This window comes from Talaromyces amestolkiae, assembly GCF_001896365.1.
Source record: "Talaromyces amestolkiae strain CIB chromosome Unknown scaffold9.1, whole genome shotgun sequence".
NCBI classification, from domain to species: Eukaryota; Fungi; Ascomycota; class Eurotiomycetes; order Eurotiales; family Trichocomaceae; genus Talaromyces; species Talaromyces amestolkiae.
The window spans coordinates 18,206-34,231 of NW_024468045.1; the positions used below are offsets into that span (position 1 = coordinate 18,206).

Here is a 16,026-nt window from a genome sequence, read left to right on the forward strand (position 1 = left end):
CTTGTTCTTCGTCTTGTACGACTTCCTTCCAGTGTGAGTGTTGGTGGAATATACACAATTATTGAACATAAGAAATTAGAACTTCCAAGAATTGACTTAGAATAGCGTGTATTCGGTATCAATGAGATTGCGGAGATTGACTATCCCATTTAGATATTCTTCTAAAACACTTGAAATGCGACTGACAAGTCGTCCCTTACGTGTTTCGAAGTCCTCTAAAATCTGAACTACCCGGCTATAAAACGATCTGGGGAATGTCGTAATTTTCGCAAGCTATACTGGCGACGAGAACCCTCAGTATTCCTTGAAGAAGCTACTGTGGTAGTCTGCCCTTGGCCAGTCCTCGGTCCGATAAGACCTTCTGACCGAGTTTGATGCGGCCTTCCTTTCAGTTTGGTACAGTATCGAACCTGCAGGGCCATCTGTGTTCTTTTAGGAAAGCGTGCTGCAATGCGTGACCACGAAAGCTTTTCAGTCTCCTTGAGATGAACTATCAGTGCATCTTCTTCGGCAGTATAATCCTTTCCCTTCGGAGACGCAGACTCATCCGCCCGCGGGGAAGTCTGGCAGTCTATCGTAAGGTCATCTAGAGTCGGTGATACCCGTCGTTCCTTGGGCGGGGAATGATATTCCGGCGATTCCGCATGCTTCTCCTTGAAGTTGAAACTCCATATATATCCACATGGCTTAAGGTCACGGGTCAATAAGCCTTCTATGTCAATAGCTTGAAAGTCGGACATGCTAGTTGACTGCCCCCCCTCGTCTGCCAGCTTCTTGAGTGATGCCCAAGTGTTAGATGATACAGGGCCGGAGGCGGCCGAGTTTGTATCTTCCGTGACCCAGCAGCAATACTCAATGCGGCTTAAAGAGACTTTGCGCAGAAACTGGCCACGGATTCGTATCGTCTCTGGACTTGTGGAACTCTGGACCGTGGACTCAGGMCCCGCCAATCTCGGCGGCGAACTTTTTGAATAGGTTTGTGCCCGCACTCTCTTTCTGTGTAACTGAGAAGTGTTCATACTGGTGTTCATCCCCATTTTCCTCTTGACTGGACGAGCTGCTGGTTCATCATATTCTATTCGACTCTCTAGATGGCTGTCCTCACGATAGTCACTATCCCCTGGATCATCACTTTCTGCACTTGGACTGAAGTGAGAACGACGTGACTGACGAGCGGTGCGAGTGAACTTTCTGGACTGCAGCGGTTGATGAGGGACTACCACTGATAGAGATTTGCAAGGCATCTCTGCTGCAGAATTACGTCCCAGTTGGCTGTCGTTGAGCTGTCGGGTTTGAGTGGGCGCAAACTGGGCTACTGCCGCTTCAGCAATTGGAGAGTGTTGACAGACAGATGGTTGCCTGCCCTTATCCTTATCCGCTAGCGTGTCAAGGCACCTTGCGTCGACGGTTGGAGTATTGATAGGACTCATTGACATTTGATCTATACCGGCTGTTTCAGACTGAGCAGCTGAGCCGAATGAGGCATCTAGAGCGGTTGGCGGCATTTCTTCGATAGAAGTGTCAGAGACAGTGCTGCGGTGTTGCTCACATCCACTATCGGAAACAAGGGGCGACATTTCTATTTCCAGAGGTTCTATCACTGTAGCATCTGTCGCTGATGAGGCTACTGTAGCATCTAGAGGTTCAGAGAAATCCTTGTTTTTTTCGATGTAGTGGTCGTCACGGATTCGTCCGTTGGCTGGAAGTAATGTTTTCTTTTAGCTCTTGTATAGTAGCATCGACGGGGTCTATACTTACGACTTCGACACGCATCCTGCTCTATCTTCTGCTCACATATGTTCTGATATTTGTTCTTTTCCTTCTCATCGGATCTGTCAGAGTCGACGATGATGGCTGCCGGCAGTGGGCAAGACTCCTCAATTGAAATTTGAGCCTGTTTAGCCACAGCACTGATATTTGCCGAAGAGGACGGTTTCTCGCTAGCGGGAGGAGGCGATACCACTGTTGTGCAAACATCAACAGACGTGGAACGATTAAGGAAAGGTTCGGTGGTGGATTGAAACGAAGAAGCTCCACAGGGGATTAGAGGCAATTTGGATGGCTTCCTAGTCTTAAGATATTGGTACTCGACCACGTTGTCAAGAGAGATAAATGCCATGGCTGAGGTTGGATAGGAGATCATCAAGCAAGATGCGCATTCCGTTGCATTTTTCGTGGCCGACGGCTGATTAATATACCCGAGCTGAGAGCGGCCTGATGTAGAGAATATACGAGTTCGGCAATGCCATAATAGGAAACAGAAGCAGGAACCTATTCAGCTTGTAGGTCTAGCCTTTGTAGGACGCACACCGAGTCTCTTACATCGATTCTCAGTCCAAATAGACAGAAAAGGTAATGCCTAAAATAGGAAAGTGACCAAAGGGAGTACTATACACGGATCTTGCATGGCAGCCATCCTGGTCGACCACCCTAACATAATCAGGCAACAGTGGAAACATTCCCACTTAGCGTGCACACCAGTGATATGTTGTGATTTGAGACATTTTTCTCATTGGTGTATAACCACTTACAGCAGCATAGCAACGATAAGAACGATTCCATAGCGCTAGCACAGCCTCCATTGGAAATCTCTTGGGTTGATATCTTGATGTCACTGTCACAACTCAGTCAGCAAAGTGTACAGCACAGAATGGGACGGGACACCTATCTATCCCAGGTGTCAATTGCATCCGCGGGTTCTAGCAGAGACGTAGAATTCAGAATGTGCTTCCATTGTGGCCCGGGTAGTTTGTCTCTTGGATCAGTCGTGCTTCTTTACAAAGAGAAGCTTTCATACGCAACATTGGAGCCGCGGCGAAAATTTTTCAAAGCTAGTGCTTCGACACCTTGATCATGAGCGGCTACTACCCGCTGCATGATCCGGGAGTCAGTATCGGACATCACTAGATTTAGTAATAGTGACTTGGAAGGAACCGAAAGGAGGCAATACTCAGCCACTGTCGACGCCAATCCGATCCACGTAGTCATATGTAGCGTCTTGACTGGCGCCCAAACAGAACGCTAGTTATAGCGCGAATATGCTTCCTTCTGATGCAATAAAGAGATTCGTTGCACCCGCTGGTGGATCTTGAATACTGTTGCCCAGTCGGGTAGCTTATCAGGAAGAACCTTGTCTTCGTAGCGAGACAGCTAGTTCACGATTGTCACGCTAAGTACCATTTGCATTGGGGCTGGCTAAGTTCTCATGTGAAATCAGACGTCAGCTGAGACTTATTTTGCATTAATCTTCTCACAATGGGTCTTAGCACAGTCCAGAGATGTCGCACAGAACTAGCCAGGAAGAGCGGGAAAACAGTTGCGCGAATACCCACGTAAGTAGGCTGGAGAATAATGAAACACGAGGTTTGTAGGAAAAACACCTCCCGATCATTGTCCAGGACATAGACTGCACCGTTCGATGAACTAGAGATTCAATCTCATTGCTTCTCCCAATCCCTGAAGCATCGGTCTGGTATGTAGAGAGTGCACAGGCTCGATGTAACGATGGAGCTTTCATGATTCTGCCTAACGCTATGACCGGCCAATTTTTCAGCTCAGGGGACGCGTCACGGACGAGGCGCCGGGAAGGTTTGAAGATTTCACGGACGACAGTGGTTGCGCGACGCACTGGGGCTTATATAGTCGAGCAGATGGAGTTCGCGCACACTTTCCTATATGAGGACCGAGCATCTGCCCTATACCGGATCGGTAATGCCACTAATACCGTTCAGGCAACCGCTAGTCCCAAGTTGGTGATCCCGAAAGGCCAGCCGAATCCGGCCGCGCCGGTACAAATCGAAAATCTACTCTAAAAGGGAAAACCTTCCTTCTATATTAAGATTTCATTTCAGTGTTTCTTCCATTATATTCTTCAAATCACTCTTAATTCTAATAATCTATTTCACCTCTAGTTAACTGATATAGATTAAAAGAGTCTATAGTGGTTTATTAGAGATACCTATTTGCTGAAAATATCTACCCTAAACTATCTTTCTATAGTTATACTATATTATTCCACTATAATTTAGACCTAGTTTACTAACTACTATATCTCCTAATTAAATGTTATTATTATTACCTAGGACATTGTCTCTAATACCCACCATCAATCCATACTAGAGCTGAGGAAATATAGAATATATATAAGTCACAATATTCGCAGCAGCCACTGTCCCATATATGCTAGCTAAAAGATAAGTAATAATAATATAGTAGCTATCTAATTTATTGAGTTTGTAAGTATTTAAATTAGTAGATAGATTTAGTAATAGACTATAGATATGGTTCAGTATGAGGCGGGCCGCTGCAGCCTCTAGTAGTAATGCGCATATCTATGTAATCATGTAGTTGTTATACATTAAAGACATCATTACTGGTCTAAGCAAAGAAACAAGCTAGATCAGGCCAAGTCCTATATTGATATTAAGATAATGACAGGTTGGAATGTGAGGCCTCGTTCATGATGAGTGGGAGAATGTAATGCACAATCCATCAGGCTGGGGAGGAGGGGTAAGATACGTGGAACCGCAGGATTGCCAGGTTCGTCATGTACACCACGAAGGTCGCCTATCTATAGTCACTCCTGTCAACCACGTCTGTAGACTGGAATCCACACTAGGAGGACGTTAAGTTATTTGACTTATATATTGTCCCTGGTTGAAACTTGTACTGCCCCCACAAAGCTTTCTACATCCTACCTACTTAAATGAAACGTGTTGGATCGGAAATTCCTATTATCTGATGGCTGCCTGTTCCTCCAGCCTAGTTAGTAATTGTGATTGTTCTTATCCGACACCTAATAGGGAGACAAAGAGCTTTCGAGAAATCGCTAACCTCTAGCAGTTAAGATGGCGCCGAATATTCCTCTCTAGGAACGAAGACTTGTTCAAGATATGTTAAATTACTTATTACTAAGCATTAATGATATAGTGGGTCAAGCCAAGTGTAGTAGTTAAACTATAAGTGATATTTATTCAAACATAAAGCGCTATAGTGAAATTGAACTCTTACTAAAATAGAGGGGCCCACGGCAAAGCATCACATCTATGATGCTAGATTATCTCTTTAGCCAGCTGCGTGAATGTTCCTATCTCTTTCTGGATGAAATAGCGTCCCTTCTTGAGCAACGCTTTGTTATAGCTATCTCTCCGAGCACTATCAGCAGAATGCTTACAGAAAATAGCTGGTCTAAAAAAGTAATCTATCAAGTGTCAACCCAACGCGATGTAGATTTATAAGATTTCTACCTCTATAATCTATCTCAGTTTTAATCCTATCACCTTGTGTATATAGATGAATTGAGATGTGACAAGTGGGTTAGACATTGGTAGACTGGTTGGTCTCTACGTGGGGTGGCTCTAGTTTAAATATCAGAATTCCAGCGGGGATAGCAGTACTATATCTTACCAGCTTATGCTTAGGATGGCGTGGTTCTTTCTAGGATCTACTAAGGTTCAACTAATATAGCCATGTTCGAGGATTTTATTAAGTAGCTTCTCCATTATTATAAAAGATGGCTAGCCGCAAAATCTATTTTAATAATAGATAATATTTTTTTTCTATCACTCTTAGAAGATCAGTCAAATATGTCAGGAGACAGGAATAAAACTTTTATACCTGCCACCCTACTCACCAGATTTGAACCTGATTAAGGAGTTTTTCTCCAAGCTTAAGGACTTTATTAAGCACAGCTGGGAACTTTACATGAACAGCTATGGCCGCAATTTCTAGCAATTCCTTCAGTGGTGTGTTGACGTAGTAGAAGCATAGATGTAAAGTGCGGTAGGCTATTTCTAGCATGCCGGCTTAGTAATTGACTAGATGTAAACATCTATAGTCTAGGTGTGTTACATGTATAGTTATGAGAAAGTTGCGATATATATAGGACAATACGAAAGAAATCAGATGAAAATGATATCTATAGAGTACTAACTATATAAAAGATGTACGCCCCCAGGTAATCAGCATTAATCAAACTAAAACTGATCCATATAATTTTCCACCTAGTCGAGAATGTCATTAGTGTTAACAAAATAATTAGCTGTGCCTATTTTCATCTTTCTATTAGTGAAAAATTTTTAATCTAGGCGATTGAAAATCTATTATAAATTAATATCATTTTCAAGTATCACCTAACATGCTTTCCAGTAATTATTTTTAAGTTTATAGTTATCTACATTGGATGTATACCACTTGCTGTAGTTCCTGAGTACTATATCTCAAAGTCCCAGAATCTCTAGTCATTTGCAACGCTGTATACTGGCAGATAATGCATCTAGAACTCCTATAGGTGTTATGGCTGAAGCAGAGGATAATAGCAGTTATATAAGTATAATAATCTAAATTAGAGAGTAAGTGCCCTTACTTATAGATAAATCTTTATTCTTAGACTTTATTTTTAACACCCTTTCTTCCGCCTTTAGTTATTCTTAAAACCAATTAGGGATGTCATCTTCTGTATCCAATATACTATTATTATTAACAAAATCTCTAAGAGCTGCGAGATAATGTTAAATCAATAAGTAGTGTTTATAGATTATAGGATTTTCAAAGTAATATACTTCTTGCTTATAGGTGTTGTCATAACAATATATTAATTAATAGACCTACTGCTAAGAACTAGGCGAGCTAGAGGTGCATTTAGCATTAAGTTGATCTTCCATCTCTCCTCGCATCCTTTGAGTCGCTAATAACCCTCTTTTTTCTCTCTTTTTCAGACATAATTGGTTGTCCCCAAGATAATAAAATGTAATAATTAGCCTGAGTTTCTTTCTAGTATAGAATAAATCGCCCTACTTCATTAGCTGATCTTCTACGAGAGACTAATCAATTTTGGTTTTCTTAAACCGCTTAGTAAGGTTATGTTTAGAGCGATTATTAATTGTAATAATTATTTTAGTGTCATCAGGACGAACACACTAGTTATGAGAAATTTTCTACGCAATAAGCCTTTCTAGTTTGGGTTTAAGGAATGTGTCCTAGTAGGCACTGGGGGCTAATACCAAGTTTTGCTCTGTATCGCGTGTTATAAAACGTTTATTGAGTGCAAGCTTCCACTTGATTAAGTAGTGAATGTAGACAGGGGGCTGTTCATCGTATGTCCTTCTCTCCTCCCAGTCATCCAGGCCTAGTAAGGGAAGCCTAGCCTGCATATGAGATGGGGTGGAGTAACCTCCCTGAGGATTGTAGCGAGAGCTCACATAGCTAAAGTTGGAAGGCGAGCGCGGCGTCCTGGGGAAGCCAGGGGTGGGAGCATTCCACAGTTGGGATGTGTCATATGGAGAAGTCGTGTCAAATCAAGAAGATATGTCATACAGGGAAGCTTCCTATAGGGTTGGATTAACTATGGTCGCCTTTGTGCCACACTAAACTATTGAGCCTTATCGGTCAGTATCTCTTAACTTTTCCTAGATGGCTACCAGCAACCAGTTACATTACGTGCATTGCCAGCTGAGCGCTAATATTCGTAATTATGCAGCCTGTGCTCCTAACAGAATACATTAGATGTAAATCTAAACTCATATTCGTCAAATCAGTAATTACTTCCATAATACTTTATAGATAGTAGGAAAAATTGGTTGTGCCCTTAATACATAAGGGCTTTGATCTCACTCACTCCTGTCTCAGAGGTGTTTGAAGAGACAAGAGAATAACACCTAGCTATTTTACTGAGATAAACCTGTCTCTTTATTAAGAGTTTGTTTAGTTTATATAGAATATACTAGAAAATTCTACATATTTATGATACAGAAAGCAATACTGATTTGTGTATAGTTATATTCGATACTTGGTGTAAATTACTGAAATAATAGGCTAAACCTAATATGGTTTAAATTGTGGGAGTGGCGCTGAGAAAGAGTCGAAGAGTTGCAACTGATGTAAAGCCGCACTTGCAAGGCGCTGTATCAGTGCTACGATTGCTGAATGATTGAGCCTTCAGGATGCATCATCCATCTTTGTATGCAGCAACAATTTAAATTTCTCAATGGCTGGCAACACCTGGATTACTACCTTACTACCTTGGTCATTATCCCAGTCTCCTCATTATCATCATCACCTCTTCTGTAGACGAGTCATCTGGTGAGCTCAAGTGTGAACAGGCTGAATGATCAATTAACAAGATAGCGGGGCGATTTTTGAGAGTCTTACAGATGCCAACTAGTTTTTAAATAAATATGATAAGTGCATTTTACAAACAAGTCATGGTCAGTCTTATGAAATAATGTATTCAGGAATGGCTGCATCTTGAGTCATAGCGAGCTTTCATTTCTCTCTTCTGTTTCAATGATTTTGTTTCCCTTTCTCATCGATCCCATGGCTTAATTGTCTCACCTTCAATGAACGTGCCTTTTACCGGCCGCCACATTACCATCGCTTCTACGGGAAGAATTTCTTTCTCCAGTTTCTCCCACTCCGCCTTCTGATCCGCAGTATATGACGCAGGCATGACAGGAGAAACTTTGTTCAATTTGTACGAAAGAAATCCCAACTTCTCGTAAACCGGCTTTCCATGTTCAGATGCATCGAGCCAGGCCTCTAGGCCGAGTTCGTCGGCACGGTTGAGTCCCCAATTCAGGAAGAGATTGGCGACTCCTTTTCGCCTATGCTCGAGCACAGTGAATGCGATGTTGAGAACTATTGAAATGCGCGCTTGCGTATCAGCTGATCTGGAAAAAAGCAATTCGCATGCCGAAAAAAAGGAAGTTGGGCTTACAAGCATGAGGTCCTTGAGCCATGGTCATTCTCGGCTTGTCAATGCCATGCATAACCGCTGTTGCAAACGTCCTACCCGGTCCTTCTGGAAACCAAACAGCCTCCTCAGTGGTAGGGTCATGATCCGAGCCTGCCTTTGGAACAAATGGGTTTCTTTGATAGAAATACCATTTCGCGCCTCCGACTATCGTGCCTTTGGTGTCTTCGTCATTTGCATGATAAGTGACCTTCAACCAGATGAGTTCCGAATCTGAGTTCTTGTACTCCTTTCGTTGGCTTTCGATGCCTGCGAGTAAACAAGCCTCGCGATCGTTGTTGAAGATGGGGAAAAAGTTGCGCAAGATGCCTTGATACGGCCGTTCGAAGCCGTCAAAGAGAACTGCTACCAGTTCTGCCATATCTGCATCTTGAGCAACTTCAACTTTGTACTCCATCTTGTGTATTGATTTATTGCTGTGATCGGTTAACTCAAGTCTGAAAGCTGGAGGGATGAAAATATTTGGCCGGAATCCTGTGCATCGACTACCCCGCTATTAATCTATTCGGTATCCCGTAATTAAAACAATTAACAACGGTCAACAACCGGCACACGAACGACGAGCCAATATTTTTACGTCGATCAGCCGATTCCAATTCCGTATGAATGGCGTGATAGCATATTGCTCGATAAATAAAATACTCGAATAAAGTTCCCATAGCTAGATATATCGAAAGTATGGCCTTGTACGTATGATTCTATCTTCAGAAAAGCTGTTGGCAGTGTGAAGCATTTTCGATGATGATCGTCAGAGTTCTATTATTCAAAGCAAGTCTGTGTTGATTGATTATTTGGCTATGTCGATCCGCTATTTAGTCTTGGCATCTCCCAGAGCCTCAAGAGTCAAGACATAAGGAGGATGGCCCCTAATGGAGCCTCGTGGACCATCACTCTCTGCTATAGGCAGAACCCGCAAGGGGACTTGTTTTTACATTAGATGGCTATTTAGCTGTTGACTAGTGGAGATTTAGCTCTATATTTCTGTTCATTTATCGTTAAAGTGTGGTGATTCTTGGATAAACTATAGCTACCAGACCACAAACATATCTCGGATCGAGGCTAGTGAAGCACACATATGTACAACCAAATGGTCGTAATATTAATTCATCATCTAGACCATTGCTGTAGCTAGAGTAAGCATAAATCCCAGTGTATCAGCCTCTGCATTCCAGGAATCCATCTTCTGAATCATGCTTGAATCACTGTTCGTCTTCTGAGCCTCCATCAAGTCCCCAAAATACGTAAGCTGTCTCCCAGGAATAGTTGTCTGCGTTGCGCTGTACTCCGCTTCCCATCCTTGGTTTGTTCGACACTCCCATAGGGATCGACCACCCGGCAGGGGAAGACAATGGTATTCTTCCGACGTGTCGCAAGGTATACCCGTTTTGGTGACTACGACTTGCCCGATGAGGAACCAGATGCATGCGACTCTAATATTTACTTTCGTTAGGACAGCCTGTAGTTGAAATAAGGGGGTGAAAATGAATCGTCGCACCTGCGCCGAGATTCGGCGAATACCCAGTCCGGCCAGCACCGGCTGGGGTGTGTTTGTTCTGGAAGACTAAATGGGCCTTGACAAAGCGCGCGGAAGCGTTTGCAGAGAGTCTTATTTTTTTTGCATCTCCATTAGCACAGCTCTCAAGACCTGATACGAAGCAAAAGTGAATGAAAAACATACTGCGAAGGTCAGCAGCATATCGAGGTCATGCTCGCTATGATATGCCGCGTCATCGATTACGCGCATGATAATATAAATAATATAACATTGTATAGAGGCAAGCAAGTCCTCCGGCCCGAATGATTCGGACTGCGTGAACTCCATTAGCTTCGGTGAATCCGTACAATAACAATACTAAGAAGGCTTACCTGGACCATTAGTCGCCGCTGTTCAGTCCTAATAGCATTCCATACAAAAGCTCTCGTATCAGGTGTCCTGGAAGCGAAAATCTGTGCGATACTCATGCAGTTACCAATCGGCTCGGGCAATGTCTTCTGTGCTTTAGTCCCATCTCCATGGTGCCAGTTTTGATGGATAAAGGGTGGGAATATGGCTTTTCGGGCCATCATTTGCGGAAAAGGTCGCAGAATTTGAATTAAATAAGTAGCGTGCCGCTGTGCGATGGGATCGTCAATAGGTAACCGTGTGAGAAACGCTGCATCAGCGAAAGGCGAGACCTTTGGCGGCGCGGTGAGTGCAGCGAGTAGCTCCGATGGATCCGTGTCCCAGCCTTGCAAGCTGAATAAGTCAGGAGTAGTGTCTACCACCGGTGCGGTAGTCATCGTCGGGGTAGCAGCTTGCGTGCTCTTGGGGACAGTGTGGCTTGGATCTATTATGAGAAAGTCCGTGGAACTCGACTGTCCGTCCCAAATCAAATCATCCGCCAGTTGGTCTAGGTTGGCCACCAGGCTCCCTGTACTGCTGTCGTCTATATTAGTAATGATTGAGTCTATGGAAACGGGCTCATCAGCGCTGCCTTGTTTGGGTAGCTGCCGCCGACCGAGTCGCTGTTCATATACGCATTCTATGCCGCGTCGCAGACACCGGGTGCATGATGGGTGTGAGCTTGTGCATTTTGTCTTGGCCGCGCTACAGGCGCGACACGACGGAGTTCGCACTCGAGGTCGGTCTTGTGCCTGGCGGCAATATTCCAGGTGCCGATTCCTAGAGGACTCTACGAAGAGATTAGTTATGTGAATTTTTGGGGCCCTCAATAGTAGCAGCTGAGATAAGTCACAATATGAACGTACGTTGTTTGAATGGCTTCGAGCAGAGGCTACACAAGTACATGCCAGCTACTTAACTATAGTTGAGTAAAGGGGAAGGATCTCCAGGGGGTCGATCGGCTAAACTAGTAGTTCTGAGTAGATCATCACAGAATATGTATGTATGAAGTATAATGAAGTATCAAGAAGTAGGTGAGCAACCCCGAGGCTAAAGCCATATAAAGTTAAAAGAAAAAAGAGCGATTAGTAATTAGACCCAACAAAATCAACCGCATCGGCGACTTTCGCCGCATAACAACAAAAGAACCTTCTTCAAAGGAAAATAAGCCAAGGAAGGCCTCTAGGAGTTACAGCGCTTTTAACAGACTTATAAGTAGTTTATCGAGAAAAATAGAGCAATTACTTACAGCTGCCTCCTATTGATTTCTATCAAGAAAAATGGACCCAGTATTTATGCCTGCAACTAATTGGTTGGTTCTAACATAATTCAATATTTCAGGATTTTTAATATGATGTGTGATCTATCAAAATTTCAAAATAGATTTTCTAAAAGCCTTAGCCTAACATAGAACAATTCAGAAGATATCCATAGTATCGTCAAGGTCCACCTCAGATTGAGGCATCTAGATGATATTGATCAATTGATCATATAAGAATGCCGGTGGTCCGTGAATGAGTTATTGACTTCGGCATCGTATGGGAATACATTTACAAGCCTACCTGCCCAAGCGGGTAAGTTAGATTCGGAGAGGGCGTTTGCTGCTAGCAATTTGGAGGCGTTTAAAAACATCTCGACATAAGGAAAAAAGGGGTTGTGTTCTTTTTTGAAGACTATTTAAAAAGGTCGTACACAGAAAGCACATCTACTAGCAGACATATGAGGTAGGAAAGATAAAATGTTTGCTGCATTTCCTGTGTATTATAACATGAACATCCCGCAAAAAAAAAACATACATCTATCTACGGCCCTGCGTCTCCTCCTAATATCAAAGATCGGATCCATATTTCTTTTCTATCTCCAAGGGCAAGAGTCAATTTGAACCCCGTTGCGGTAACAAACAGTTTCATACACGCTGCAAGTCTGTACATGACCTGGGTATTTCAATTCAGACGTGCCCTGGAATTGAATAGACAAGCATTTGGCGGTCGAGTTTGTTGACCATTGTCAATCGAAGTTCCACGTTTATGCTGCGATTGCGGTTCCCTTGACGCCGTCCTTAGTGAAAAGCTTGTCTTTCTGTAAAAGTAGCACAAGTCAATATATGGCTCATGAACGTGAGTACTGGAATTTCATAACATACCCCGAGGAAGAGAGACAGAATTACACAAATGCCACCTGCAACAGCGAGCAAGATCCACACCGATCGCATGGCCGTTACAATTGCATTTACCACAGCGGCTGATTGGGCGCTTGTCAGACTAGCGCTGAGGGAGGAGCTGGTTCCAGCGATGAATTGACGGACATCGATATCGCTAGCATTCGGCAGAATACTGTGAATCTTCTCGATGACAAGGTTTTGGTAGGAGGTGCCCATAATAGCCAAGAAGAATAGGATGCCGAGGAATTGCGCTAGCAAAGAAATATATTAGTATGCGTTTCCGGTTTCAAGGCTCGAAAGAAGTGGTCATTTACATACAGATACTCATCAAGCCAATGACATTAGTCAGCTCGGTCATTGGTACCAGCTGCTGAGATACAGTGTAACTTGCCTGGCAGTAGGAGCCGACACCAATTCCCATGAGCACAGTGTATCCGTAGACGGTGGAGTTGGAGGTATGCGCATTGACAGTACCTGATCATTATTCATGTCATCAGCTCTGTGTCACGGATTCGAATATTCCATGGACTTGAGAACATACACATCAATGCGGAGCTGATTACTACGAGCGCTCCTCCGCCAAAGTACCAGGGCATATAGTATCCAAATCGGACCATAAGAGCAGCGTTGATCAAACAGCCAGCGACAAGCATGAAAACGTACGGTAGAAGTCGCACGGCGGCTTCGAGGGCTGCATCCGACTGGAATTCGGCTGTTAAAATCGATGTAGACCAAGAGTGAAAGGGGCAATAGTATACCTTTGCAAATTCAAAGAACAAGGGAATGTAGTAAATAGCACCCTGGAGCACGCCTGATGACAAAAACATTTGAACGGTCAAATTGAGCATGAGGGGGCGCTTCAGCAAATGACCAGGGAAGAGAACTTGTTCTTTCGTTACAAGCGGGTGGAAATACTGCACAAGGAGGAATCCGACAAAGATAACCGCCGTCATGACCCAGAGAACAATTTCTCGAGCGGAATTCCACGCATACACGGCTCCTCCGAAGTTGATGGCCATGACGAAACATGTGATGAATCCATTCAGAAAAACAATGGACACCCAGTCCACTTGCTTATGCTTCTGGATCAAAGTCGCCGTTGGCTGCGCGTCGATATTAGGGAGCAAGAAGAAGTATACGGGGGCAAATAGGGCGGCGATCAAGAGGTTAATATAAAAGGTCCAGCGCCAGCCTGCTGAGCTATCCGCGAATGCACCGCCGACCTAAGTAGTGAATTAGATTGTACCCTTTATTAACGAGGTTCAAGAAAACATACAATTGGTCCCAGGACTGTCCCAATGCCCCAGACGAACCCCACTAGCCCGATGTAATGCGGACCTTCCCGAGGGCTGGTCGTCATAGCGAGATATGTGATGCAACCGAGATACATGCCTGACCCCTAGGTTCGTTAGCCTTTCCAAGACAAATCCCCCCATTAACTCGGTGGATACCCACTCCAACTCCACTAGTCATCTTATTAGCAACATTAATAGAACAGGAATAAGAACGAGACATACGCAATTACTCGTCCAATGATCAAGGCCGTCATATTCGGCGCCGCACCACAGATGGCACTTCCCACCTCAAACAATGCAACAGTGAGGATATATGTCCATTTCAAATTGAAGACACCGAATGATTTGCCCCAAGGAAGAATGTTCATGGCTCCCAATGCATAGCCCGAGCTCAACCAGGGGAGCAAATCAGGCTGTCCAAACCGACTGATCATCGCAGGGGAAATATCCGCAACCTGATAAGTACAAATTCGAATGAATAATTGTGATACAGAAATTCAATGTGGCACTCGAAGCTTACTGCGGTCGTGTCCAACCCGAAAAGGAAAACAGACGAGAAAATAGCCAGGACGGCCAAAAACCACTGGAATCATAAGCAATTGCTGAATACCCTACGTGATCTGATCCTCACTTTGACGCCATGGATAGACCGGTACTTGTTTCTTTCGTCCTCAACTAGAACGGTTTCCTTCGAACAGTCTGGTGACGAGTCCCCGCAGCTCAAGTGCCCATTGGTGTCATCAAAGACGTTGGTCGCGTCCAAAGACTGCGGCCCTTTTTCGTTGATATCGGCCATTTCGGATAGGCGATATTGGAAGGTGAAATGAAGGATCAGAAAAGATTAGTATGAGGATCAAAAGTCGACGCTCTATCATGAATTTAATTTCTTAAGTATTGGGAGCGTTTCGATGCGGTGCCGGCGAATTTGGCCGTCAGCCCGGTGCCCGCGCCGGTTCTGGGGTCGTTGACAAGGGTTTGCTAGATTGGAACATCGAGAAAGGAAGAATAAAAGGGGATTCGGTTTTTCTCTACCCAATAGTACTATTTATCTTCCACTAAGCTCCATCCACAGACTGCCAAATCCACATTGTGCTCATAGCTTATTGCTGGAACTTGCGGATGCAGGATCCACAAGACCAGATCTTTCAGAAGACACAAAAGAACCAAAAAGTTGCACCTTACAAACATTTATTCAGGCCGAGACTCATAATACAGACCGACGTCGCTGTTGATGACTGACTTGGGGCTACAGTTAGGGCTTTTCTCATCAGATCAAATTGGTGCTATCTCCGCGGTCTTTGCCGTTATGATTGGCTAGCTGTACATGTAAGGGTGGGGCTATATATGCATACTCACTTTCTCTTCAACTTCTTTTCAGTCCAGAACACTTCCATATTTTGCAAAGAGCAGTTTCTATCTGTGAATTGAGACGCCCTGGTGCTTGATTTCATGTGACTATGCTTTTGAATTCATCCAAACCCTCTTTGCGGAGATAACAGAAGAAGCATCATGGGACCGACTCGGATTCAAGTCTTTTTCAACTTTCATCAACAACTACTCACAGGATTCTCCGCCTCTAGATCAATCTAGTGTCTCTACCTATATGCATTATGCACTACATAGTCCACCCACCACCAAAAGAGACTTTGACGCGGAAGCACAGAGCGCTTTTGCTTCAACCCTCGTGGTTTGACCTGAAAAGCTGCACCGGTCTACTCCCAAAGACCCGTCTGGAGTGCATTATGGTAATCTTTATGGATCAACCATTGAACCCCGATACTCACCATGATCGCCCCCTCATCGACCAACGAGGCTCAATTCTTCTACTACGGAAACCGTGAAACATAGCTATTCGTCAGCTTGTTCGTCGGTCTCACTCTCGGCGGCACCATCTGGCTCGCTATGGCCGACAGTCTCGGACGCGAATGGATGTTCACGA

At 44.0% G+C, this 16,026-nt stretch overlaps 3 protein-coding genes across 3 annotated transcripts; all 3 read right to left on the reverse strand.

Moving 5' to 3' along the window:
- Nucleotides 1-227: 227 nt before the first annotated feature.
- On the reverse strand, nt 228-2,119 carry BHQ10_005059 (uncharacterized protein; the record flags this gene model as incomplete). Its single annotated transcript, XM_040877493.1, has 2 exons — nt 228-1,699; nt 1,759-2,119. 2 exons carry the CDS (start codon nt 2,117-2,119, stop codon nt 228-230), a joined length of 1,833 nt encoding a protein of 610 aa, XP_040733563.1.
- Nucleotides 2,120-8,302: 6,183 nt separating this feature from the next.
- Nucleotides 8,303-9,146, reverse strand: BHQ10_005060 (uncharacterized protein; the record flags this gene model as incomplete). Its single annotated transcript, XM_040877495.1, has 2 exons — nt 8,303-8,661; nt 8,714-9,146. 2 exons carry the CDS (start codon nt 9,144-9,146, stop codon nt 8,303-8,305), a joined length of 792 nt encoding a protein of 263 aa, XP_040733564.1.
- A 714-nt stretch (nt 9,147-9,860) lies between these two features.
- BHQ10_005061 (uncharacterized protein) lies at nt 9,861-14,883 on the reverse strand (the record flags this gene model as incomplete). Its single annotated transcript, XM_040877496.1, has 13 exons — nt 9,861-10,310; nt 10,428-10,556; nt 10,616-11,236; nt 11,290-11,421; nt 12,775-13,043; nt 13,111-13,266; nt 13,334-13,493; nt 13,551-14,015; nt 14,069-14,191; nt 14,248-14,257; nt 14,310-14,542; nt 14,608-14,670; nt 14,719-14,883. The coding sequence occupies 13 exons, from the start codon at nt 14,881-14,883 to the stop codon at nt 9,861-9,863; spliced, it is 2,976 nt and encodes a 991-aa protein (XP_040733565.1).
- Nucleotides 14,884-16,026: the final 1,143 nt, after the last annotated feature.